We start from the raw sequence: 25,487 nt of genomic DNA, 5'->3' as shown, positions 1-25,487 counted from the left end.
AAAATACAAAAATTAGCCAGGCATGGTGGCACACACCTGCAGTCTCAGCTACTCGAAAGACTGAGGCACGAGAATTGTTTCAACACAGAGGCAGAGGTTGCAGTGAGCCAAGATGGTGCCACTGCACTTCAGGCTAGGCGACAGAGCAAGATGGAGTCTCAAAAAAAAAAAGAAAGAAAATCAATATATCAAAGAGATATTTGCACTCCTATGCTTATTGTAGCACTGTTCACAACAGTCAAAATATGGAATCAACCAAAATGTTCATCAATGGATGACTGGATATATAAAATGTAAATATACACAATGAATACTATTCAGCCATAAAAAATAATAAAATCCTATTTGCAACAACATTGATGGAACTGGAGGTCATTATGTTAAGTGAAAGCCAGGCAAAGAAAGACAAGTATCACATGATTTCACTCATAAATGGGAAGTTGAAAAGTGGATATCATGAAGATAAGTTGGTGGTTACCAGAGGCCAGGAAGGGTAGCCAGGAGAAGGGGATGAACAGGGTGATTAATAGGTACAAAAATTGGTAGAAGTGCTGGGCAAGGTGTCAAGAGCCCCAGCATCAGAAAGTGGTCGACTTGCTGGTTGGTAAGAAGAATTTATCGACAACAATATAGGTTTGAAAAAGGAAAGTTTTATTAGAAAGAACGCTGCAGAAGAGTGCAGCCTCAGCAAGAGAGAACTGAGCATGCCGCGGTGGATTTTTCATGTCCCTTTTCGAATGTCTCATTTTTTGCAAATTCAATCCAAGTTGCGTTCATTTAGCCAGGATCCTTCTAAGCTCATTCAAGAATTTTGGGCTTTAACTATTTCCTTTGATTTAACCTGGTACCAGGTGCCAACTTTAGATAATAGGGATATCTAATTACTTCTAAATTCCTCAGATAAGGGGCCTGCTTGATGGTCACCAGGTGATCTGTGCTCTCCTCAAGAGGGAATAAGACCTAGCGTTGGAGGTGACTATAGTTAACAGTAATCTGTTGTATATTTTAAAATGTTATTATAGAAGAGAGTAACTGGAATGTTCCCAGTATAAAGACAAATGTTTAAGGTGATAGATATCTCACTTACCCTGATTTAATCATTACACATTATATGAAAGTATCAAAATACCACATGTACCCAGAAAACACATACATCTCTTACATATCAATAAATACAACTTGAGATTATGATGTAAATACATCTGACCAACTTGGTACTTATTAGACTTATGTGCGCAGCACTGCTCTAGTCCTGTGGGTGCAGCAGCGTCAGGATCGTTAAAAAAAACAAACAATGCTGAGAAAAAAACTCACACCCCTGAGACATCCGGGTGTGAATAAATGCGGAAGAGTCGCCCGAGATCGGGAGACCAGGCGTGGGGGAGAGGTCCCGGGAGGCCTGGACCAGAGTCCTAACAGACCAGAGGCGAAACGGGAAGGCGCGCCAGAAAAGGAACAACGCAAAGGGAGCAGGCGTGCACGGAGCGCGAACTAAGGAACCCCTCTGACAACCCCAGTCCCTCTGCAGCTCCAGAGACCGGCTCCTCACGGAGGGTGGCGGTAGAGACCGTTAAGCCTCGCGGGCGCCGGGGCAGGCCGGACTGTGCCATTCGTGGGGGGTTCCATGTGGGAGCGAGCCGCCTCACCCAGGGCTGTCCAGCTAGAAACTCCCCGGTGCCACCCCCGCCTCAGTCCGAGGTAGACTCGGCCGGACGTGACGCAGCGTGAGGCCAAGGCGGCGTGAGTCTGCGCAGTGTGGGGCTGAGGGAGGCCGGACGGCGCGCGTGCGTGCTGGCGTGCGTTCACTTTCAGCCTGGTGTGGGGTGAGTGGTACCCTACGGGCCGGGGCGCCGCGTCCGCAGGAAGAGGCGCGGGGTGCAGGTCAGCGCCAGCGGGGGCGCGGCGCATGTGTGGGCCGTGGCGCTGGGCGGCGTGGGGGTGCTGGACGGTGTCCCGCTGGCTCAGAACCGGCGCGGGGCCTGGGTCGGGGCCGCCCTCGCTTCCGGCCTCCCAGTCGGGCGCTGTCGCTGGCGTTGGATTTGACTGACCGCCAGCGTGGTGGCAACGCTGAAGCGTCCAGAATCTTCTGCCTAACCTCTCGCCGGCATGGAACTGGCTAGCCGTTTTATTAAACTCTGTTTTGCGTGGACGGTAAACCCTCCAGATAATCTCTAAATAGGCTAAAAAAAATTCGGAACCTCTTTGAGCTGCTGTCGTTGGCAGTGAGAACTCCGCGCAGAGACAGAATGTAGTTGGGTTGGCTTCAGTGAGGGGATTTCCATCTTTCTCAGTCATTAAAAAAAGTGTTCAGACATTTAACACTGTTGACCCCCACACACAATTTTTTAGTACAGTTATAACTAAGAAAACAAAAATCCCCTCCAAAAAATTACCAGTTAATTGCGAAAGACCACATTTAGATTTTTGCCCATGAAATTCAGTTTAGTCGTTTCTCTGAAACAGTGCTTCAAAAAAGACTGTTTCCCCGCATTGTGTGAAATGCAGGAGACCCACGTACTTGTATTTTAAAAAAACCCATTTGCAACATACTATTAAAGCTGGATTTAAGAGAACATGGTAGAAGAAAATCTAAGCAATACTACACCTTTTAGCACCCTCATTATGTTTTCATCTCAGAGCAATTAAAACTGCTATACAAATCAACGCTAAGATAACTAAACTGCTGCTTTGTTCGTATTCAGTTGTCTATGAAAACCGTTTCCCTAGGAAGTACTTACTGTGCTTGAAAATGCTCCTAAACTTTAAATTTTGGGGTATCTTAGGGTTGCAGTGAAAGTTTTTTGAAATCTTTTTTTTTTTTTTTTTTTAAGGCTTGTAAACATATAACATAAAAATGGCTTCCAAAAGAGCTCTGGTCATCCTGGCTAAAGGAGCAGAGGAAATGGAGACGGTCATCCCTGTAGATGTCATGAGGCGAGCTGGGGTAAGTCCCACATCGATTTTTAGCCATTCCTGTTTTAAATGTTTTTGGATTTTTAAATCATTTTGAATAAAATATTCAAAGTGCTCTATGAAATATTTCAAATATACACAAAATTTCAGAGATGACATAAGAATAAATACCTGTTGATCCACTGCTCACATTTAACGCTTGCTAATGTCTTGCCATATTTCCTTCAGACCCATTTCTCTTTTGTTTTGAGCTCTGTCGTCCAGGCTGGAGTGCGATGGCAGGATCTTGGCTCATTTCGGTCTCTGCCTCCTGGGCCCAAACCATCTTCCCACCTCAGCCTCCCAAATAGCTGGGACTACAGATGCATGCCACCACACCTGGCTAATTTTTGTATGTTTTGTAGAGACAGGGTTTTGCCATGTTGCCCAGGCTGCTCTCCAACTCCTGAGCTCAAGTTGTCCACCCGCCTCAGGCCTCCCAACGTGTTAGGACTACGGGCGTGAGCCACTGCGCTGTCCTTAGACCCATTTCTTTTTTCTTTTTTTTTTTTTTTTTTTGAGATGGTGTCTCTCTGTGTCGCTCAGCCTGGAGCGCAGTGGTGTGCTCTGCTCGCTGCAACCTCTGCCTCCCGGGTTCCAGAGATTCTCCTGCCTCACCCTCAGCTGGGATTACAGGTGTCCGCCACCACGCCTGGCTAATTGTATTTTTAGTACAGATGGGGTTTCACCATGTTGGCCAGGTTGGTCTCGAACTCCTGGCTTCAAGTGACCCGCCCGCCTTAGCCTTTTACAGTGCTGGGATTACAGGCGGGAGCCACCATGCCCGGCCCCTCAGACTCGTTTCTTAAAGAGCAGATGCTTCAAAGAAATACATTTGAAGCCCCCTTTGTAAATTTCTCCAATCCTATGCCCCTTCTTCCTTCCTTAAAGATAACTGCTATCCTCGCACTCTTGTGTATCCATGCACGTGTGTCTTTTTGTTTTTTTAAGACAGAGTCTTGCTCTGTCACCCAGGCTGGAGTGCAGTGGTGTGACCTCAGCTCACTGCAACTTCTGCCTCCTGGGTTCAAGCAGTTCTCTGCCTCAGCCTCCCAAGTAGCTGGGATTACAGGTGCGCACCACCATGCCTGGCTAATTTTTTGTATTTTTAGTAGATGGGGTTTCACCATCTTGGCCAGGCTGGTCTTGAACTCTTGACCTCGTGATCCACCCACCTCGGCCTCCCAAAGTGCTGTGATTACAGATGTGAGCTACTGCACCCGCCCCCACGCATGTCTTTAAGGTAGCGTTTGACCGTGGTTCTCATTTTGCGTGTTTATATATTATCTCTCTCTATCTAAAAATAGTGAACAGTAAAGTGAAGTAGAACTAACTCTGTGCCAGGCAGCATTCTAAGTGCCGATAAACCTTACAACAATGTGGTGAGTTAGATATCACCATCCTCATTTTACAGTTGAAGAAACTGAGGCACAGAGACATAAATAATGTACCCACATCACGTAGTAAGTACAAAAGCCAGAACTCAGACCCAGGCAGCCTGGCCCCAGAGTCTGTTAACCCTATACTCCTCTGGTTCTCAGAAATGAAGATACATGTCGATTAAGTTTATCCACTTAAAATTGCTGCTTGGTGTTGCACTGAATCCACAATCTACCCATTCCTCTAATTACGGCATTACAATTCTGTAATACGTATTCTTGTGTAGGTTTCTTTGTGCAAATGTGTGGAAATTTTTCCAGGTTATATATCTAAAAGTAGAATGACTAGGCCGAAGGATAGCCCGTAGTCAGCATGACTAGGTTTTGCCAAGTTGCTCTCCAGTGTCCCAGTTTGTAGTCCCACCAGCAGTGTAGGAAAATTCCCACTTTCCCAGTGCCAGCTCTTGGTATTGTTGACTTTAAAAATTTTTGAAAGATAAAGCAGTATTTCGTTGTTTGGACTTGCATTTCTATTTTACAAAAATACCATGAGGTTTAAATGGCAACAGTAAACTTGCAAGATGAGTTATTAATAGGATGATCATATAACTGGTCACCCAAACCAGAACATTTGTGGGAGAAAGGTTGTTCCAGTCCCACAGAGTACAGGGCAGCAGCTATAAGTAGGGTCTGTCCCGGGCAAACCAGGGTAGACCTAGTTATTAAATATATTTAGCCAATGTATTAGCTTAAATTTGGTATAGTTGTGGTGCAGTATTTCCTGTCATGTTACTTTCAAACACAGGGCAGCTGTGTAAACATTACTCTAGCTGGGTGTGGTGGCTCATGTCTGTAATCCCAGCTACTTGGGAGGCTGAAGCAGGAGGATCATTTGAGCCCAGGAGCTGGAGGCTGCAGTAAGCTATGATTGTGTCACTGCCCTCTAGCCCAGGTGACAGGGTGAGACCCCATCTCTCTCTTTTTTTTTTTTTTTTTTTTAAGACAGTGTTACTCTGAATTTATGTTTCAGTGTTCTTAAATATGATAACATCTTTCTCGTAGATTAAGGTCACCATTGCAGGCCTGGCTGGAAAAGACCCAGTACAGTGTAGCCGTGATGTGGTCATTTGTCCTGATGCCAGTCTTGAAGATGCAAAAAAAGAGGTTTGTAATCCATACATGGAGTTATTCCTTCATATGGCTTCTTTGTTTCTTGAAATGTCTTAAGAGTGTTGTTAGCACAGACTCATTTTAGAAAATTATTTTGCTTGAATGTCTTCCCCTGACAGATTAAGAGGGTGAGGACTTTGTCTTTCTGTTCTGTATCTGTAGAATGTGGCAATTGCTTGATACAGAATGTGCTTAGTAAGTGGGTGGCTGGGTGGGTAGGTGGCCGGTTGGATGTGTGGCCAGATGGGTGGGTTGGTGCTCAGATGGATGGCTGCATTGTTTTCCCATCAGTATTTTTCTGGCTTACACAGGCATCCTTGCCTCCTATTACACATTTTTACCTGACATAAGTCAACTGCCACATTTTCCATTTATTATTATTATTATTATTATTTTTGTTTAGAGGAATGGTCCCACTCTCTCCCCTAGGCTGGAGTCCAGTGGTGCAGTCACAGCTCACTGCAGCCTCAACCTCCCAGGTTCAAGCAATCCTCCCACCTCAACCCCCCACGTAGCTGGGACTACAGGCATGTGCCATGCCCGGCCATTATTTTTTCTAAAGATACTTTCAGAGTTCCACTGTAGTTGTGTTGTTTTTTCAGTATCGTTGGAATTATGGCTCTTACCTTTAAGGACGATGGACGCTTTTGGAAGCTAGCATCCCTTTCCTCAGAAGCATGCTCCCCCACAGGCGCTTTTGCACACTCCGTCGTGCGGTCAGGGTGACAGGAGTGTGGACTGTACCCTCTGACAGCAGGGTCATGGCAGGAAAGGAGGCAGAGTCGGCTCACAGATGGCTGGTTGCACACTGCTGAGGAACCTGGAGTGCGGTTCCCTGGGCCGAGCTGTCCTCAGATACATAGGAAAAAGTTTAATCCTTTCTAATAAGTTTACATTTTTCATTACTGGATTGTAGAAAATTAGACTGTTGGTATTTACATATGATTTGTTGAAACAAATTAAAAATGACAAGCAGAAGTAAGTATTCCAGGCCAAGTGCAGTGGCTCACCTGTAATCCCAGCACTTTAGGAGGCCAAAGTGGGAGGATCACTTGGGACCAGGAGTTTGAGACCAGCCTGAGCAACATAGCGAGACCGTTTCTCTTTAAATTAAAAATTTGTAAAAGCCAGGTGTGGTGGTGCATGCCTGTAGTTCTAGCTACTTAAGAGGCTGAGGCAAGAGGATCACTTGAGCCTAGACGGTTGCTTGAGCCCAGGAATTTGAGACAGCAGTGAACTGTGATTGTGCCATTGCCCTTCAGCCTGGGTGACAGTGCGAGACCCGTCTCAAAAATAATAATAATACTTTTTTTCATCTCTGTTTGTGTTTTTGTCATATGATGTCTGGGCATTTTAAAACAGTGGTTACCTTTATTTTCAATTGACAGATAATAAGTGTACATATTCATGGGATTTGTGATGTTTCCATGCATAATATATAGTGATCGGATCAGAGTAATTAGCATATCCATCATCTCAAACATTTCTTTGTGTTGGGAACGTTCAATATCCTCCTTGCTATTTGAAACTATATATGATTGTTAACTATAGTCATTCTACGGGGGTATAGAACACCAGAACCTATTCCTCCTGTCTAGCTATAATTTTGTATCTTTTAACAAATCTCTCCCTATCCCCACTTTCTCCTATCCTCCCCAGCCTCTAATATCCTCTGTCCTACATTATGCTTCTATGTGATCAATTTTTTTTTAGCTTTCACATATGAGTGAGAACATGGAGTGTTTAATTTGCTATTCCTGGCTTCTTTCACTTAATATAATGTTCTCTAGTTCCATTCTTGTAGCCACAAATGACAAGATTTCATTCTTTTTTATGGCTGGATAGTATCCCATTGTGTATAAATGCCACATTTTCTTTATGCATTCATCTGTTGTTGGACCTAGGTTGATTTCGTATGTTGGCTAGTGTGACTGTTGGTGTAGTAAACAAGGGAGTGCAGGTGTCTTTTCAGTATACTGATTTCCTTTCCGTTGGATACATGCCAAGTAGTGGGATTGCTGGACCATATGGTAGTTCCATTTACTGTAGTTTTTTAAGGAAGTGGTTACCTTTTGTGTGTTTTTATTTTTTAGTGCAGATTCTAAAAGGAGTAAAATAAATTCTATACTTTACACATTTTCTTTTGAGTTTTGAGCTTTGCTTGGTTTTGAATCAATGGTAGGATGTTTATGGTCTTAAAAGTGATTCTAAGCCAGCCACAGTGGTTCACACCTGAAATCCTAGCACTTTGTGAGGCTGAGGCAGGAGGATTACTTGAGCCCAGGAGTTTTGAGACTAGCCTGGGCAATGAAGCGAGACCCTGTCTCTACAAAAATAAAAAAAATTAGCTGGCTGTGGTGGTGCATGCCTGTAGTCCTAGCTCCTGCGGAGGCTGAAGTGGGAGAGTTGCTTGAGTCCAGGAGTTCAAGGCTGTAGTGAGCCATGATTGCATCACGGCACTCTAGCCTGGGTGACAGAGTGAGGGCTTCTCTCTAAAAAAATTTTATAGGTTGCACTAAATACATAATACATTTTTATTTTGTAATTTGTTTAATGACTAGATTTTTTTAAACCACTTTTTAAAGTCCTAAAGTATTGTTGGCCGGCCACAGTGGTTCACGCCTGTAATCCCAGCACTTTGGGAGGCCGAGATGGGTGTATCACGAGGTCAGGAGTTTGAGACCAGCCTGGTCAAGAGGGTGAAACCCCATCTTTACTAAAAATACACAAATTAGCCGGGCACGGTGGCGGGTACCTGTAATCCCAGTTGCTTGGGAGGCTGAGGCAGGAGAATCGCTTGAATCCGGGAGACGGAAGTTGCAGTGAGCCGAGATCACTGCACTCTAACCTGGGTGACAGAGCAAGACTCTGTCTCAAAAAAAAAAAAAAAAAAGAAAAGAAAAATAAATAAATAAATAAAAAGTCCTAAAGTATTGTTAAAACAATTTCCATTTTATAATTTCAGGAAGTTTGAAATTAATTTGATTTCTAGGATTTTTTGGGGGGGGATACTAAAATTCTCCCCCCGTTACATTTTTCATAAAGTTAAGAAAAATTTTTTGTGCCTTTTACTTAAAATTTGTTTCTCTATTAATTTTATTTATTTATTTTTTTAGACAGAGTCTTGCTCTGTCGCCCAGGCTAGAGTGCAGTGGTGCAGCCTCAGCTCACTGCAGCCTCTGCCTCCTAGGTTCAAGCGATTCTCCTGCCTCAACCCCCCAAGTAGATGGGACGACAGGTGTGCACCACCACACCCAGCTAATTTTCATATTTTTAGTAGAAATGGGGGTTTTGCCATGTTGGCCAGGCTGGTCTCGAACTCCTGAGCTCAGGTAATCTTCCTGCCTTGGCCTCCCAAAGTGCTGGGATTACAGACATGAGCCACTGTGCCCAGCCTGTTTTTCTATTAATTTTTTAAGTTGTTCATGTACATTCTTGTTGAACAATAATTCAAACAATATAGACACATATAAAGTCAAAATGTTAAATGTCCTGTTCTCATTCTCCCTCTGCCCCATCCCACACTACTCCCATTAGCAACTAGAGTGTCTTCCTTTGTCTGTGACTACCTGTATACAGAATATGTGGGGTGGGGTGCTTGTGGTGATTGTACGCATACACGCATACATCTACACACAAATACATATATCCTTGTCTTTTACAGGAAGGAGATTATACTACCCCTGCTACTCTGCAGCGTGGACATCCTTGCATGTCACTACATACAGGTTTTCTGCATTTTTTGCTAGTTAAAACACCATTCCATCATGTGGATACACCTTAATTTATTTAACTGTTCTATTGGCAGATAGGCTATCTCCTGTACTTCCCACATTTAAAATAGGAAAGTATTATTGGACTGTCACTTTAATGCACAGTTGAAATGAAATGTTTTTGTTTTCTTTATGTTTTAAACTGTCACAGGGACCATATGATGTGGTGGTTCTACCAGGAGGTAATCTGGGTGCACAGAATTTATCTGAGGTAAAAAATTCTACTCAATTATACCTCAATAAAGCTGGGGGGGAAAAAAACTAAAGAATTTCAGCATCTGCTTATGTTCTGTTAATTTTGTTATTATTCAAATATTTCGGGAGGAGGCTGTGAAAAAAAATAGAAACAACTAAAATTAACAAAATGGTGTTGTAGCATTAACTCAAACTTTTTTTTTTTTTTTTTGCGACGGAGTCTTGCTCTGTGGCCCAGGCTGGAGTGCAGTGGCACAATCTCGGCTCACTGCAATCTCCGCCTCCTAGGTTCAAGCAGTTCTCCTGCCTCAGCCTCTGAGTAGCTGGGATTGCAGGCATGCACCCCCATGCCCTGCTAATTTTTGTATTTTTATTAGAGACGGGGTTTCACCATGTTGGCCAGTCTGGTCTCAAACTCCTGACCTCGTGATCCGCCCACCTCGGCCTCCCAAAGTGCTGGAATTATAGGCGTGAGCCACCACTCCCGACCTCAAGAAAACATTTTTAATATTTTCTATGGAGGTCAGGTGCAGTGGCTCAACGTCTATAATCCCAGTGGTTTGGGAGGCTGAGACAGGAGGATTGCTTGAGGCCAAGAGTTTGAGACCAGCCTAAGTAACACATCGCGACGCCATCTCTACAAAAAATTTTCTTTTAATTAGCTGGGCACGGTGGTGCACACTTGTAGTCCCAGCTACTTGGGAGGCTATGGTGGGAGGATGACTTGAGGCCAGGGATTTGAGGCTGCAGTGAGCTGTGAATGCACCACTGCGTTCTAGCCTGGGCAACAAAGCAAGAACCTGTCTTATCAGAAAAAAAAAATGTTGCCATGGAAGTAAGCTGAATTGGTGGAACCGTTATGAACAGATGTCGATGAATACAGTCCAAAGTAAGATGATTTGGTTTTTTTCCACCAGCAGAAGAATCATCAGATTTTGTGTTTTGAGAAGGGCAAATTGTCTACTCAAAGTCTTAACTGGGGGAAGCTGTGGGGCTAGGGCTGCCAGCAGGAATGGCAAATGCCATCAGCAGAGACCATTGTTCCTCATTTTAAGTCGTATGCGAGGAGTCAGAGGCCAGGGTGAGGGGCACACCTGCAGGCAGAGTTGGGGCTGCCAGAAGTACTCAAGAAGTGGGTTGTGTCAGACACGAGGGATCTTTTCCTGCTAGATTCTGTTCCTCTCTCTGCCATCTGAAAACACCCAAAACACCACATTCCCTCCCATTTCTTTCTCCCTGGAGTACAAAATGGCAAGGGTCAAATTGCTTCTTCTGATCTTTAAATGTGGAAGAGTGCGTTTCTCTTATGAGAAATGCCTTGCTTGGGTTTAAGAATATAATATAGACACATTTTGATCATTTTTATACCAATGATTTAGAAATATTGTTGGAAAATAGGTCAGAGAGCTTGTGGTTTAAACTAAAATTAAATTCTTCCAAAGTTTCCTAGTGAGTGATTGGTTAGTGGCTTAATGATAACTTTATGTATTTTTGGTTTTCTTTTCACTAGTCTGCTGCTGTGAAGGAGATACTGAAGGAGCAGGAAAACCGGAAGGGCCTGATAGCCGCCATCTGTGCAGGTGACTTGCAGGGGCAGCCTGTGTTGCAGCGTCATTGGTGGGTGGGGTAGCCTTTCATTCGATGGTTTGATTCCAAATAGCTCTTCCCCTTCATAAAACATGCAGGGCATCTGTGTTGGTGTATTTAGTTTGGGTGGCATGAAGTTGGTGTCATTTCAGAAATGAGGACAATTGTTCTGTTTTCTGCCTCTCCATGCCTTTGGTCTACATGCTGTGAAACTTAGTGTTTTCCGTGTTTGGTTGACCTCGGAGGAAAATAAGGCCCTCTGGAATTCAGTAAACAGCTTGTTACAGCAAGTCTCTGTGCCAGAAAGTCTTTGTGCCAGCACACAATCAGCAAAATCCATCAAACATCAACACAGCAGCTCTGTCCTGTGCTTGCCCTGCAAATTCAGAAGCCCCATGGTGCTTTCCGCTGACTTCTCGGGCGTTTCTGATTGTCTCAGTACCGAGTGATCTTGGGCACCGCGTTATCTGCCACATAATTTAGAACAAGGACATTTGGTGCTTCGCAGATGTCCTCTTGTCTTTGTACCTTAGTAATATTTTATTTTCTCATAACCATTTTAAGATCCGTTCTTGTTGCTTTCCTATCAGATGATGTTCTGCCATTTTGGTTTTTTCCCATGCTGTAATTTTTGCCAGCACCTTCCTTGTTGTGTAGGTCTTCATTAAATATTTGTCAGGGCCGGGCGCAGTGGCTCACGCCTGTAATCCCAGCACTTTGGGAGGCTGAGGCGGGCAGATCACCTGAGGTCAGGAGTTCGAGACCAGCCTGGCCACCATGGTGAAACCCCATCTCTACTAAAAATACAGAAATTAGCCAGGCGTGGTGGCGGGCGCCTGTAATCCCAGCTACTCAGGAGGCTGAGGCAGGAGAATCGCTTGAACCCGGGAGGCGGAGGTTGCAGTGAGCCGAGATTGTGCCATTGCACTCCAGCCTGGGGGACACGAGCGAGACTTCGTCTTAAAAAATAAAATAAAATAAAATAAAATAAATATTTGTCAGAAGAGTGAATGAATAAACGAATGAATGAGTGGATGGTTTGGTAAACATCAACATCAAAACATGTTGCTGTTGCTATTTTGTTCAGTACAGTAGGCTTTTCGAAAGAAGTTATGGGCCAGAGGTCCTGGGGACTTGATACATTCGAGTATCAGTGGTTCTCAATGTTCTTTTGGTGCACTTGCAAGGTCAAAGCAGATGCTACTGAGGGGCCAGGTGTGGTGGCTCATGCCTGTAATCCCAGCATTTTGGGAGGCCAAGGCAGAAGGATCTCTTGAAAGCCAGGAGTTTGAGACTAACCTTGGCAACATAGCCAGACCCCCATCTCAACAAACAAACAAAAAAGTAGCCAAGCACAGTACTGCATGCATGTAGTCCCAGCTACTCAGGAGGCTGAGCTGGGAGGATCGCTTGAAGGCAAGAGTTAGAGGCTGCAGTGAGCTATGATTGCACTCCAGCCTGGGCAGCAGAGTGACACCATGTCTTTCAAACAAAATGTTATTCGCCTTTTTTCTTCTCAGTCTTTCAGGAGTGACATCAGAGTAGGATGATACCATCATCTGAGAATTTATTATTGTGTTTTAAAAATTTCCCAGTTTTATTAGGTTGGTGTAAAAGTAATTGTGGTTTTTGCCATTAAAAGTAATTGGCCTGGCACGGTGGCGCATGCCTGTAATCTCAGCACTTTGGGAAGCTGAGGTGGGCAGATCATTTGAGGTCAGGAGTTCAAAACCAGCCTGGCAAACGTGGTGAAATCCCGTTTCTACTAAAAATACAAAAGTTAGCTGGGCATGGTGGTGCACACCTGTAATCCCAGCTACTCGGGAGGCTGAGGTGGGAGGATCACTTGAGGTCAGGAGTTCGAAACCAGCCTGGCTAACATGGTGAAACCCCGTCTCTACTAAAAATACAAAAGTTAGCTGGGCAGTTAGCTGGGTATGGTAATGCATTCCTGTAATCCCAGCTATCAGGAGGCTGAGGCAGGAGAATCTATTGAACCCGGGCGGCGGAGGTTGCAGTGAGCCGAGATTACGCCACTGCACTCCAGCCTGGGTGACACAGCAAGACTGTCTCAAAAAAAAGTAATAATTTTTAATATGGCAGATGTTCATAGATATAACCCACATAAAAGCTAAAGGGATTCTAAGACCTAAATGTTTGAGAACCGTGGCATTAGGGGCTGGGAAAAACCACAGAGGTTGACCACCCTGGCAGGTCTTGTACGTGGGCTTACTACAAGAGTCACCACTAGCCTTTTGACCTGCCCTGAGGCTCAGGCAATTATCTCTGCCAAAGGGCACTGCAGTCACTGCAGCCCAAGCAGCTGCTCCCCTCTTTGGAGAGAAAGTCACAGATCCCTGAGTTTGGTTTTCTTTGGCTCTGCTGCTGTGAAGCAAGCCTCAGTCCTAGATTCTTTGACCAAAGGAAGAAAGAGTTTGGGCTGAGTTTGTTTCCTTATGATTCTGCTGAAAGTAAAAACCACATGTCAGTTTGTCCTGTGCCACAAAAGTAGCAAAATCACTTAAGGTCAGGAGTTCGAAACCAGCCTGGCCACCATGGTGAAACCCCATCTCTACTAAAAATACAGAAATTAGCCAGGCGTGGTGGCGCGTGCCTGTAATCCCAGCTGCTTGGGAGGCTGAGGCAGGAGAATCGCTTGAACCTGGGAAGTGGAGGTTGCAGTGAGCCAAGATTGTGCCATTGCACTCCAGCCTGGGCAACAAGAGTGAAACTCCGTCTCAAAAAATAAATAAAATAAAATAATAAAAATAAAAATAACAAAAATTACCAGGGCATGGTGGCGCATGCCTGTCGTCCTAGCTACTTGGGTGGCTGAGGCAGGAGAATCGCTTGAACCCGGGAGGTGGAGATTGCAGTGAGCCGAGATCGTGCCACTGCACTCCAGCCTGAGCGACAGAGCGAGACTTCGTTTCAAAAAAAAAAAAAAAAAAAAAAAAATCAACCACATTTGGCTTACTGTTTTGTGCTGAGGCTAGATGGAATGCCATGCTAAGAAGCATGGGCCTTATAGTACTTTAAATCAACATTAAAAAATAAACAGGCTGGCTGTGGTGGCTCATAGCTGTAATCCTAGCACTTTGGGAGACTGAGGTGGGAGGATCACTTGAACCCAGGAGTTCAAGACCAGCCTGGACAACATAGTGAGACCCCCCCCCCAACCTCTACAAAAAAATATTTTAAAAAATCAGCCTGGTGTGGTGGTGCACACTTGTAGCCCCAGCTACTCAGGAGGCTGAGGTGGGAGGATCACTTTGAGCCCAGGAATTTGAGGTTACGTTGAGATGTGGTGATCACACCACTGCACTTGAGCCTAAAGGACAGAGCAAGACTTGGTCTCTTAAAAAAAAAAGTAAAAATAGGCCAAGGGCGGTGGCTCATACCTGTAATCCCAGCACTTTGGGAGGCCGAGGCGTGCGGATCACAAGGTCAGGGGATCGAGACCATCCTGGCTAACACGGTGAAACCCTGTCTCTCCTAAAAATACAAAAAATTAGCCAGGCGTGGTGGCGGGTGCCTGTAGTCCCAGCTACTCTGGAGGCTGAGGCAGGAGAATGGTGTGAACCTGGGGGGCAGAGCTTGCAGTGAGCCGAGATTGTGCCACTGCACTCCAGCCTGGGCAACAGAGTGAGACTCCGTCTCAAAAAAAAAAAATTATATAAAAAACAGTAAAAATAGAAAACACACTAGCAGTGTGTTTATACCATTGAATATCCTGCACCACTGTTGTGGGCACTACACCAGAAATAGGAAAAAATGTGATGAGCTGAGCTAATTGAGATGAGGGTTATGGGAATGGAACAGAGGAGTGATGGAAGAGATTTGGATCTTTTAAATTGGCAAACAGAAAAATAAGATTCTTTTTTTTTTTTTTTTTTGAAATGGGAGCTTTGCTCTTGTTGCCCAAGCTGGAGTGCAGTGGTGCAATTTCGGCTCACTGCAACCTCCACCTCCCAGGTTCAAGCGATTCTCCTGCCTCAGCTCCCGAGTAGCTAGAATTACAGGCACCTGCCACCATGCCCAGCTAATTTTTGTATTTTTGGTAGAGACGGGGTTTCACCATGTTAGCCAGGCTGGTCTCGAACTCCTGATCTCGTGATCCGCCCACCTTGGCCTCCCAAAGTGCTAGGATTACAGGCGTGAGCCACCGCACCCAGCCAAGATTATTCTGAAGTGTTGCAGTTAGGAATTGGAAACATTTTGAACACAAAGAATATTAGCCTAGTCCTTAACATTGAGTGAATGAGGAACGCAAATTGGAAGGGAGTCTATGTTGAGAAGAAAATTAAATGATATTTACTTTGAGTAGGGGAGGGGGAGGAAGTGTGGAGTTGGAGGAGTGGACAGTTGTCAGCTGAGATGCCCAGGTCTAGGAATGAGGCCTCTGGAAGCAAGGTCTTGGCCACCTGGAGGAGCTGGGGAGTTGGCAGAGGTGGTCATTTTGCACGTTACCACAGGGTGGTGCTGTTGGCTGCAGAAGGGGACATGGTCAGCTGCGCCCTCTGCACTGTAGTGCAGAGTACAGAGCGTTTTCATCCATCAGAATCCCAGGTCCTGGGAGAGTGAAACGTCTCTTCTCCAGTATTCCAAATAGGGTTCTGACGCCCCAGAAAGCAGTGATTATGAGCTTACCTGATAAGTATGAAAGACATTAGTAAATTCCTGAATCCAACTGTAACATAAATTTATTCACATCGTAGCAGTGATTTTATTACCACCTTGAAGGGAGCAGCCTAAAAATTCTCATTCACCGATCACTTTCCTCACTGTGCTATCATCTATTAAAGTTTACTTTAAAATGCAAGATGATGTAGGAATTTCTTCTTAAATTCTTACCAAATAAAAATTAAAAACAATTTATAAATCCATTCAAATAAAAATTGATAATTATTCAATTCTTACAGACTTTTAAAATTTGCTACCATACATAGCTGTCTTGTGTGTAAAAATAACGTGGAGAAGAGACATTTGAGGCTTTTGATTTAAGAGCTATAAATCAGGACTTGGTCTGAAACTGACACCTGATATTAGGCAGAAAGCTTATGTAATTAGGTAGTATTTGTGTGATCTTCCTGTTTGTAACAGCTACAGTCTGAGTAGCTTGTGGGTATATTATATAATTCCTTCCTTGGAGTCTTGTTGAAAAATGAAAGGACAGTAAGACCAAGACCTCTCAGGTTTGCTGACACTAAAAGTGTACAAACTGTGCCACAGGATCTTAGCTATCCAGGGCACCCTAAGTGTTTCCAAGATCAAGGTGCTGTTCTGAAACACATCCTTCTAAGTGTCATGTGAGGCCTTAGAAAGAATGTTTATATGTGTGGCTTAGAGAAAAAAGGTAGAATGAATACTTTGTAAAAAGCTTTAAGATGAAATAACAATTAAAGGTATATAAAATCTTTGTTTTTAATCCTTATTTAGGACCATTACATACGCAATATGCTTGTGACCCTCCCTGAAGTTGGCCGTTTTCAGTGAATACATTTAAATAAAAATCTCAAGTTAGGACCTGCCAATTTGGAAAGACTTCATCAACTGACACTTCCATGTGGTTCTTTGCTTAAGTAGCTTTCATCACGTGATGCTAGTGCCTTTATATCTCACACTTCCAGGCACTTCACAGGCTATCTCCTTCAAGGACAGTGTGCTGTCCATTTTAATCCTACCACCTGGCATACCTGGGTGGATAGGTGGGTGAACGAGTGTTAATTTCCCATTTTATTTATTTATTTTTTATTTATTTTGAGACAGAGTTTCGCTCTGTCGCCCAGGCTGGAGTGCAGTGGCACGATCTTGGCTCACTGAAAGCTCTGCCTCCCGGGTTCACTCCATTCTCCTGCCTCAGCCTCCCGAGTAGCTGGGACTACAGGCGCCCGCCACCACGCACAGCTAATTTTTTGTATTTTTAGTAGAGACAGGGTTCCAGCGTGTTAGCCAGGATGGTCTTGATCTCCTGACCTCATGATCCCGCCGCCTTGGCCTCCCAAAGTGCTGGGAATACAGGCATGAGCCACCGTGCCCGGCCTAATTTCCCATTTTCAAGTAGAAAATAAGATTACAAAAGAGCAATAAAATCCAGAAGTTCAGAGAGTACCAGTTGCCTTTAGCATGTAACTAAATCTTTCCTTTTACTAAGAGTGAGGTAAGAAGTTGAGCCCGCCCCAGTGATCCTCCCCCTCCTTTGGACTCCTGGTATATGTGGTCCCTGTTCTGGGGATGGGGAAGGTGAGAGAGGTGAGCACATTTTGTTTATCTGTGTATGCTCTGCTGGTATCAAGGTAAATCTTCTTGAGTAAATGGTTATTGAAGTATTTTGAGTTTCTGTGCTTTTGCCAGATGTGCTCAGCAAATCGTTTGTTATAAACATACTTTATCTCTCATACTAGGAAGTGTTTCATTTCAGAATCGTAGCTGTATGTTTGGTAAGAGCCTCTTGATTTTAAAGAATACTTTGCTGTTGCAGTTTTTGTTGTTGTTAGAGAAGGGGTCTGTGTTGCCCAGGCTGATGTTGAATTCCTGGGCTCAAGCAATTTTTCTACCTAGGCCTCCCCAATTGCTGGGATTACAGGCATGAGCCACTGTGCCAGGCACTATTGCGATTTTTTAAACATGGGCTTTTCTATATCCGCACTTAGATCTTTTTATTTTTATTTTTAGGTCCTACTGCTCTGTTGGCTCATGAAATAGGTTTTGGAAGTAAAGTTACAACACACCCTCTTGCTAAAGACAAAATGATGAATGGAGGTAAGTATATGCTTGTTTTTGTTTGTTTGTTTGTTTTTTGAGATGGAGTCTCGCTCCATCGCCCAGGCTGGAGTGCAGTGGCGTGATCTTGGCTCACTGCAATCTCTGCCTCCCAGGTTCAAGCGATTGTTCTCTCTCAGCCTCCTGAGTAGCTGGGATTACAGGCGCATGCCATCACACCCAGCTAATTTTTGTATTTTTAGTAGAGATGGAGTTTCACCATGTTGGTCAGGCTGGTCTCAAACTCTTTTTTTTTTTTTTTTTTTTGAGACAGAGTCTCGCTCTGTTGCCCAGGCTGGAGTGCCATGGTGCGTTCTCTGCTCACTGCAACTTCCGCCTCCCGGGTTCAAGTGATTCTTCTGCCTCAGCGTCCTGAGTAGCTGGGATCACAGGTGTGCTCCACCACACCTGGCTAATTTTTGTATTTTTTAGTAGAGATGGGGTTTCTCCATGTTGGTCATGCTGGTCTTGAACTTCTGACCTTGTGATCCACCCGCCTCAGCCTCTGAAAGTGCTGGGATTACAGGCGTGAGCCACCGCGCCCAGTCTCGAACTCTTGACCTTGTGATCTGCCTGCCTCAGCCTCCCAGAGTGCTGGGATTACAGGTGTTAGCCACCGCGCCTGGCCCATATGCCTGTGTGTGGTTTTTTTTTTTTTTTGAGATGGAGTCTCTCGCTCTGTTGCCCAGGCTGGAATGCAGTGGTGTGATCTCACCTCACTGCAACCTCCGCCTCCCGGGTTCAAGGGACTCTCCTGTCTCAGCCTCCCGAGTAGCTGGGATTACAGGCATGTGCCACCACAAGTTTCTTGTAGACTGGGCACAGTGGCTTCCGCCTGTAATCCCAGTACTTTGGGAGGCTGAGGCGGGTGGATCGCTTGAGCCCAGGAGTTCGAGACCAGCCTCGGCAACATGGTTAAACTCCATCTCTACTAAAAATACAAAAAACATTAGCCAGGCATGGTGATGCACACTGGTAGTTGCAGCTGCTCAGGAGGCTGAGGTGGGATGATCGCTTTAAGCCTGGGAGGTCAAAGCTATGGTGAGCTGTGATCTCGCCACTGCACTCCAGCCTGGAGGACAAAGCAAGACCCTATCAAAAAAAAAAAAAAAAAAGTTTCTTGTGTACCTGTAGAATTTTATCTATCACATACTCATTATCCTTTTTATTTTAACTAAAATGAGATCTACTAAATGTATTGTTCTGCAGCTTGCTTTTTTTAACTTAATGTTAATATCTTATGTTATCTTTTAACAGCACATGTAGATTTAGATTTGCTTCATCCTTGTTAAGTACAGCTGCTAGTCCAGTGTTGGAATGTGCCATGCTGTATGTAACCTTCTCCTGGGGGTGGGCATGAAGGTGGTTTTCTGCTTTTGCCCTTGTAAACCATGCCGTAATGATCATCCTTGAATGCCATTGTGAGCATATCTGAGCTCCATTTTAAAAGTGATGCACTTTTCATTATACTGCATGTTTTTGAATTACTAAACTTTAGTTTTTTAGAGCAGTTTTAGGTTCACAGCCAAATTCCCGTCTACCTTGACCCACTCGCCACTCCCCAGGCCCCCGCCCCTGGCCATGCATAGCCTCCCCTACTATCAACATCCTGCACCAGAATCTGTACCCACATTGACACATCATCATCCAGAGTCCACAGTTTACATGAGGGTTCTCTCTTGCTGTTGTACATTCTGCATACAGTTACATTTGATCCAGAGCAGTGTTTTCCTGAAAATCCATGGTTTGTTTATTTATTTAATGTATTTGAGACAGAGGCTTGCTCTGTCACCCAGGCAGGAGTGCAGTGGTGCGATCTCAGTTCATTGTAACCTCCACCTCTTGGGATCAGGCAATCCTCTCACCTCAGCCTCCCGAGTAGCTGGAACTATGGGTATGAGCCACCACACTTGGCTAATTTTTAAATTTTTTTGTAGAGATAGGGTCTAACTATATTGCACAGTCTGGTCTTGAACTCCTGGCCTCAAGCGATCCTTCTGGCTTGGCCTCCCAAAGTACTAGGATTACAGATGTGAGCCACTGTGCCCCGCTCATGGTTTTATTTTAGTTGCTAGAAAGATACTATGTTATCATTAAAACGATCTGTTTGAAAATTGGTACTTTTTGCTGGATGTAGTGGCTCACGCCTGTAATCCCAGCACTTGGGGAGGCCGGTGGGGGAGGTGGATCACGAGGTCAGGAGATCGAGACCATCCTGGCTAACACGGTGAAACCCCGTCTCTACTAAATAAACTAAAAAAATTAGCTGGGCGTGGTGGCGGGCGCCTGTAGTCCCAGCTACTCAGGAGGCTGAGGCAGGAGAGTGGCGTGAACCCGAGAGGTGGAGCTTGCAGTGAGCTGAGATCGCGCCACTGCACTCCAGCCTGGGCAACAGAGTGAGACTCCATCTCAAAAAAAAAAAAAAAAAATTGGTACTTTTTAATAAAAGTCTCTGGTTTCTGGGCATTTTAAATGTAGGAATTTAATTTACTTTAAGCGCATGGAGGGATTTTAGAGGGTTGAAAGAAATGGAAAGAACAGAACTGGGCTCCCTTTGTGATGTCTTCAGAGGGAAGACAAGCGGAGCGCGCTCCACTACCTGAAGGTGTGCCTGTTGCATCTGTTTTCCTTTAGTGCCTCAAAAACATTGAGGTTGGTCAGACATAGAAAAAGATCAGATTGTTGATGCTCACACTTGGAGTTTACAAAGCACATTCCCGTACGTTATCTTGGTGGAGCTTCCTGGTCCCCAGTGCCCAGCAAGGCAGGTGGCATCATCCTGGCTTCACAAACAAGGAGAGACTGAGGCCAGAGCTCAAGCCCAGCCCTCTGCCTTGCATCCAGTTTTGGCTTCCTGCCCCTCCCCTGCTCTGTGGTAGCAAAAGGCTCCCACACATTTAAGTTACCAGGTGTTGGATTTAGTCAGTAACCTCTATTATAAGAAATGGATACTTGAAATGTCTACTCCTTCAGGACACTTCAAGAGGTAGGGCTGCAGTCATCACCTGGGGGTCTGCTCTGGGTGAGGCCCTTGTCCTCACTGTGAACTTGAAAGATCAGTGTGACAGTTTCTCCTCAGATAAGCAATCCCATCTGAAGACCATAGTCTTTTTTCTTTTTTTCTTTTCTTTTTTTTTGATAGATTCAGGGTCTCACTATGTTGCCCAAGCAGTACTTAAACTCCTGGGCTCAAATGACCCTCCCACCTTGGTCTCCCAAAGTGCTGGAATTACAGGTGTGTGCTACCAGCTCCAGTCCCCATAATCTTTTAATTCCTCCGATTTTAGAATAAGTCAGTTATAACTGTAATGTGTGATTCCGTTTCTCATTTGTCCACTGTTTGATGGCATCCGCATGCCTGGTCCCATACCCGAGCACTGAAGAGCAGGGTCTCTGGAGCCTGGCATCGTGGGGTGGCCCTCAGCTTCCCCACTCACTGTGGGAAGTTTCCCTAGTTTCTCTGAGCCTGTTTCCTCATCCGTTGCCTGAGGATAAACCTGCTTCAGCATTGTTGGTGAAAAGACTTCCCTCACCTAGCCTCTGTAACGCCACTGCATGCCACCACTGCTGAGTACTGTTTGTTTGCTAGGTTGGTGTCATTCTCATTTTACCAGAAAGTGAAGCTCTGAGAGGTCAGACAGCCACTAAATGGCAGACCTGGGATTTGAACCCAGAACTCTGCTCAGGGGGTCAACTGACTGCTCCCCAAAGGCCAGGTGGTAAATATTGCAGGCTTTCTGGGACTTCAGCTCTCTGGCAGCTACTCAACTGTTGCACCTCCACAATAGCTACAGACAGTACTAAACACGCAGGGTGGCTTTGTGCCAGTGAAGCTGCATTTGCAAAAACAGGCAGCAACCTGGCCTCGGCCCTCAGGCTTGTCGTTGCTGACCTGTGTCCTGTGTCTTTTTTTTTTTTTTTTTTTTTGAGACAGAGTCTCTCTCTGTCATGCAGGCTGGAGTGCAGTGGCATGATCTGCGCTCACTGCAAGCTCCGCCTCCCAGGTTCACGCCATTCTCCTGCCTCAGCCTCCCAAGTAGCTGGGACTACAGGTGCCCGCCACCACGCCTGGCTTATTTTTTGTATTTTTAGTAGAGATGGGGTTTCATCGTGTTAGCCAGGATGGTCTCGATCTCCTGACCTTGTGATCGCCCTCCTCGGCTTCCCCATGTGCTGGGATTACAGGCGTGAGCCACTATGCCCGGCCCCCCTGCCTTTTTTTTTTTTTTTTTTGAGACGGAGTCTTGCTCTCTCACCCAGGCTGAAGTGCAGTGACGCCTCTCGGCTCACTGCAACCTCCGCCTCCCGGGTTCAAATGATTCTCCTGTCTCAGCCTCCTGAGTAGCTGGGATTACAGGTACCGGCCGCCAGGCCCAGCTAATTTTTGTATTTTTTTTTTTTTTTTTTTTAGTAGAGGCGGGGTTTCACCATGTTGGTCAGTCTGGTCTTGAAATCCTGACCTCAGGTGATCCACCTGCCTTGGCGTCCCAGAGTGTTGGAATTACAGGCATGAGCCACTGCATCCGGCTTCCCATTGCTTTTTCTCTGAAGAGACTTTAAGACTTGGAGTCTGGTTTAAAAAAAATAAAGAAATAAAAATCAATGCCTTCGGCTGGTTGAATGGGAAGTGTAAAATCTGAATTCGCTATAGGGTCACAATCCCAGCCTCCAGTTCGCACAGTGCCTTCCTGGCGCTGACGGGGTGCATGTTCTGTCTTCGCCACTAGGTGGAGGCAGTTGGTAACCTTAAACCTTTTGCTTCTCGTGGTTAAAAGTCTGACAAGAACCGTAGAACCTTTAAGCATATTTAACCAGTTTAAGCCCTGTTTGCGATGTTTTAGCCACAAAGATACTGTTCAGTGAACCATTTACAGTTGTGCCTCGCGTTGTCCCACTCTCAGCTGTGCATCTCACCGTCGCTCTGGAAGACCTAGCCCAGCCAGTTTCTAGGTTAGCATTTGAAATGGTCTTGGCCTGGTTTAACCATCAGTAAATGAGGCCAGATTATGATAAACCTTTTCCCCTCAAACTAGGGATCCTCTTTTTCTCTACAATAGTTAAATTGGAAATTGTTTATGTACTCTATTCATTTATTTTGGTGGGTGACCTGATTTTTAAAATTTTTTAGATTAGTCAAGCACAGTAGTGAGAAGAGGAGAAAGAGTAGAACAAGGTGTAACTGCCTGTGAACGATCAATTGAGATAACTCACTGCCTTCGACCAGCAGTGGCTTGGTTTCTAATGACAGTAAGACAAGTTCCTATAGCCATTGTTAATCTCCTTGGAAAAGAAATGAACACTGTGTGGTTTCAGAAGCTCATTAATATAGCAGAAGCACTCTGCTTCTGTTTGAAGGGAGGTTTTTGGATGAATTTTTCTGCGTGTTCATTGACCAGACGTTTCCTAAGCTCCTCCTTAGTGCCTGGCACTGGGAACAGAAGAAGGAAGAAGAGAAAGCTGTGCCCTCAGGGTGTTCTCAGGTCCGCACTGAGCTGTGGTGACCAGAGCCACCCGCCTGCCTGCGTGGCCGGTGCATCAGGATAGAGCAGGAGTTCACAGAGGAGCTTTGTCACTTCCCCCTCCGCTAAATCTGTTCTGTGTCCCCACATCACTGAGTGGTGTCACCATCATCCAGTCACCTGGGACAGGCAGCTGGGAGTCATCCTTGAAGCCTCCTCACCTAGGCCTTCATTGCAAACCTCCATTTCCTCTGGATCACTGTCACCAGCCTAGTGCAGGCACCACCAGCTTCTACCCAGACAGCAGGTTCCTTTCCATCTCCCTTCTGGTCCCAGCCCAGTCTCTGTGCGAAGGCCAGACCACAGAGGGCTCCAGGCCCTGTGACATGGAGTTCAGCGTGACCTTCAGGTGCTGGAGAGAGTTGGCAAGGGCTTTCCATGGGGAACTGGCTATGCCCTGCTTTGCACTCTGGACAGTTAGCTTTTGGGTGCTGGGCATGGATCGAAGGGGTGCACAGCCGGAAGGGAGAGCTGTAATCATGCAGAGATCCTTCCCCTTTAAAGCAGGGGACAGGCGAGAAAGGAGATCGAGTCAAGAATGGTGTTTGGTGCCTTTGACCTCACACTTCAGGGGTGCCTCCTGTGTGCCATGGATATCATTGGCCAGACAGGGACTGATGAAGACCCAGCCTTTTTAAAGAGTAAACAATAAACAAGGAAATGAAATGTTCATAGATTGTGATAGATTGTATCAATGCTGCGAGGGCAGTAAATAGAATGCGGTGATAGAGTCAATAGAGGAACGTAATTTGGGGAGGTGGGGGTGGTCACAGATACCCTCTCTGAGGGGTTTTTGTTGATGCTGAAACTGAAGGAGCAAGGAACTGGAAAGAGCTGGTCTCTGGGTGGAGGGAGCAGCCCTTGAGCTCTTCCTGGAGCAGGAGAGAACATGTTGTATACAGTAAGGGAAGCTCCAGGTGGGAGAGTGATAGGGATGGGTGTGGGGAGGGAGGTTAGGCTCTGTGTGCAGTGGAGAGGCTGGTGACTACCTGCTGTGGAGGGGCAGAGCTCAGGGCATCCATGCTCAAGAGTCCCAGTTTTTATATTATATTTGCCAAGAAATAGCCAACCGGCGGGCCTGGAGGTGCGGGGATGCAGAAGGAAAGTAGTCCTTGAGAGGGAATGTGGTTTCTACCTGCACACGCACACTCACATGCATACCCGCCTCCATTACGTTGTGCTGTGGTTGTTTTTGAGGCATCAGAGGGTGTGCGTGCCGCCACATGTTGATTGGGGTGGCTTCTGCGTTCAGCGCTGCCGCATCCCTTCACCCTTCCCCGGCACTTCAGAATTGACACTTTAGCTTTGTTGTAAATAGTGATGTGAGTAACTGTCATTCACCGACATCTCCCCCAACACTTAAAGTCTTAGCAGCTGCATTTAACTCACGCATATTTGTTTCATTCTAACAGTGGTTTCTGTTACCCTTTGCTCTGCACAGTTTTAAAAATACCTTTGTAGGGGGCTTCTAAGAGCTTGGAGTGCCTAGTAAATGTTTTTGAATGGTTAGCTACAGTGTTGGGTTTATATGCTGTAATAGTGAATTTAATTGGTAAGTAATCGTCTTTCTCGTCACATAGCCCATTAGGATGTCACCTTTTCTGTTTCTACTTTGCAGGTCATTACACCTACTCTGAGAATCGTGTGGAAAAAGACGGCCTGATTCTTACAAGCCGGGGGCCTGGGACCAGCTTCGAGTTTGCGCTTGCAATTGTTGAAGCCCTGAATGGCAAGGAGGTGGCAGCTCAAGTGAAGGCTCCACTTGTTCTTAAAGACTAGAGCAGCGAACTGCGACGATCACTTAGAGAAACAGGCCGTTAGGAATCCATTCTCACTGTGTTCGCTCTAAACAAAACAGTGGTAGGTTAATGTGTTCAGAAGTCGCTGTCCTTACTACTTTTGCGGAAGTATGGAAGTCACAACTACACAGAGATTTCTCAGCCTACAAATTGTGTCTATACATTTCTAAGCCTTGTTTGCAGAATAAACAGGGCATTTAGCAAACTACTGATTGTTTCTTGTTTTGTCTCTCATTTCTTTTGTGAAATTAAATTCCGTATCACCTTCATTTGCAGCTCTTAACTGTCCATATGGCACTGAAATAAAGGAACAGTGACCACATTTTACACAGCAAGGAGGAAAGGCATACA

The 25,487-nt window shown here is 45.3% G+C and overlaps 1 protein-coding gene across 10 annotated transcripts; it reads left to right on the top strand.

The window, feature by feature from the left end:
• The first annotated feature begins 1,329 nt into the window (after positions 1-1,329).
• PARK7 (Parkinsonism associated deglycase) lies at positions 1,330-25,344 on the top strand. 10 transcript variants are annotated; one of them, XM_063805247.1, is made up of 8 exons: positions 1,334-1,823; positions 2,832-2,944; positions 5,394-5,495; positions 9,166-9,229; positions 9,426-9,485; positions 10,980-11,049; positions 17,732-17,818; positions 24,956-25,344. In XM_063805247.1, the coding sequence occupies exons 3-8, from the start codon at positions 5,449-5,451 to the stop codon at positions 25,114-25,116; spliced, it is 489 nt and encodes a 162-aa protein (XP_063661317.1). In that variant the 5' UTR covers positions 1,334-1,823; positions 2,832-2,944; positions 5,394-5,448; the 3' UTR covers positions 25,117-25,344. The 10 variants fall into 10 exon arrangements, with proteins under 10 accessions (XP_001158489.1, XP_063661317.1, XP_009445903.1 ...); XM_063805245.1 differs by having other exon boundaries at positions 1,751-1,881; XM_001158489.8 differs by lacking the exon at positions 9,166-9,229 and having other exon boundaries at positions 1,330-1,823.
• The last annotated feature ends 143 nt before the right edge of the window (positions 25,345-25,487 follow it).

This window comes from Pan troglodytes, chromosome 1, assembly GCF_028858775.2.
Source record: "Pan troglodytes isolate AG18354 chromosome 1, NHGRI_mPanTro3-v2.0_pri, whole genome shotgun sequence".
NCBI lineage: Eukaryota > Metazoa > Chordata > Mammalia > Primates > Hominidae > Pan > Pan troglodytes.
Note: the sequence above shows the minus strand (reverse complement) of the source record. Positions and strands in the feature narration are given on the sequence as shown.

Bases quoted from the DNA above. Each gene is read 5' to 3' on its own strand.
- PARK7 (XM_001158489.8), top strand. From the start codon at position 2,855: ATGGCTTCCAAAAGAGCTCTGGTCATCCTGGCTAAAGGAGCAGAGGAA. The intron at 11,050-17,731 runs GTGACTTGCAGG...TTTTATTTTTAG, and splicing joins GATAGCCGCCATCTGTGCAG to GTCCTACTGCTCTGTTGGCT. The intron at 17,819-24,955 runs GTAAGTATATGC...TCTACTTTGCAG, and splicing joins AGACAAAATGATGAATGGAG to GTCATTACACCTACTCTGAG.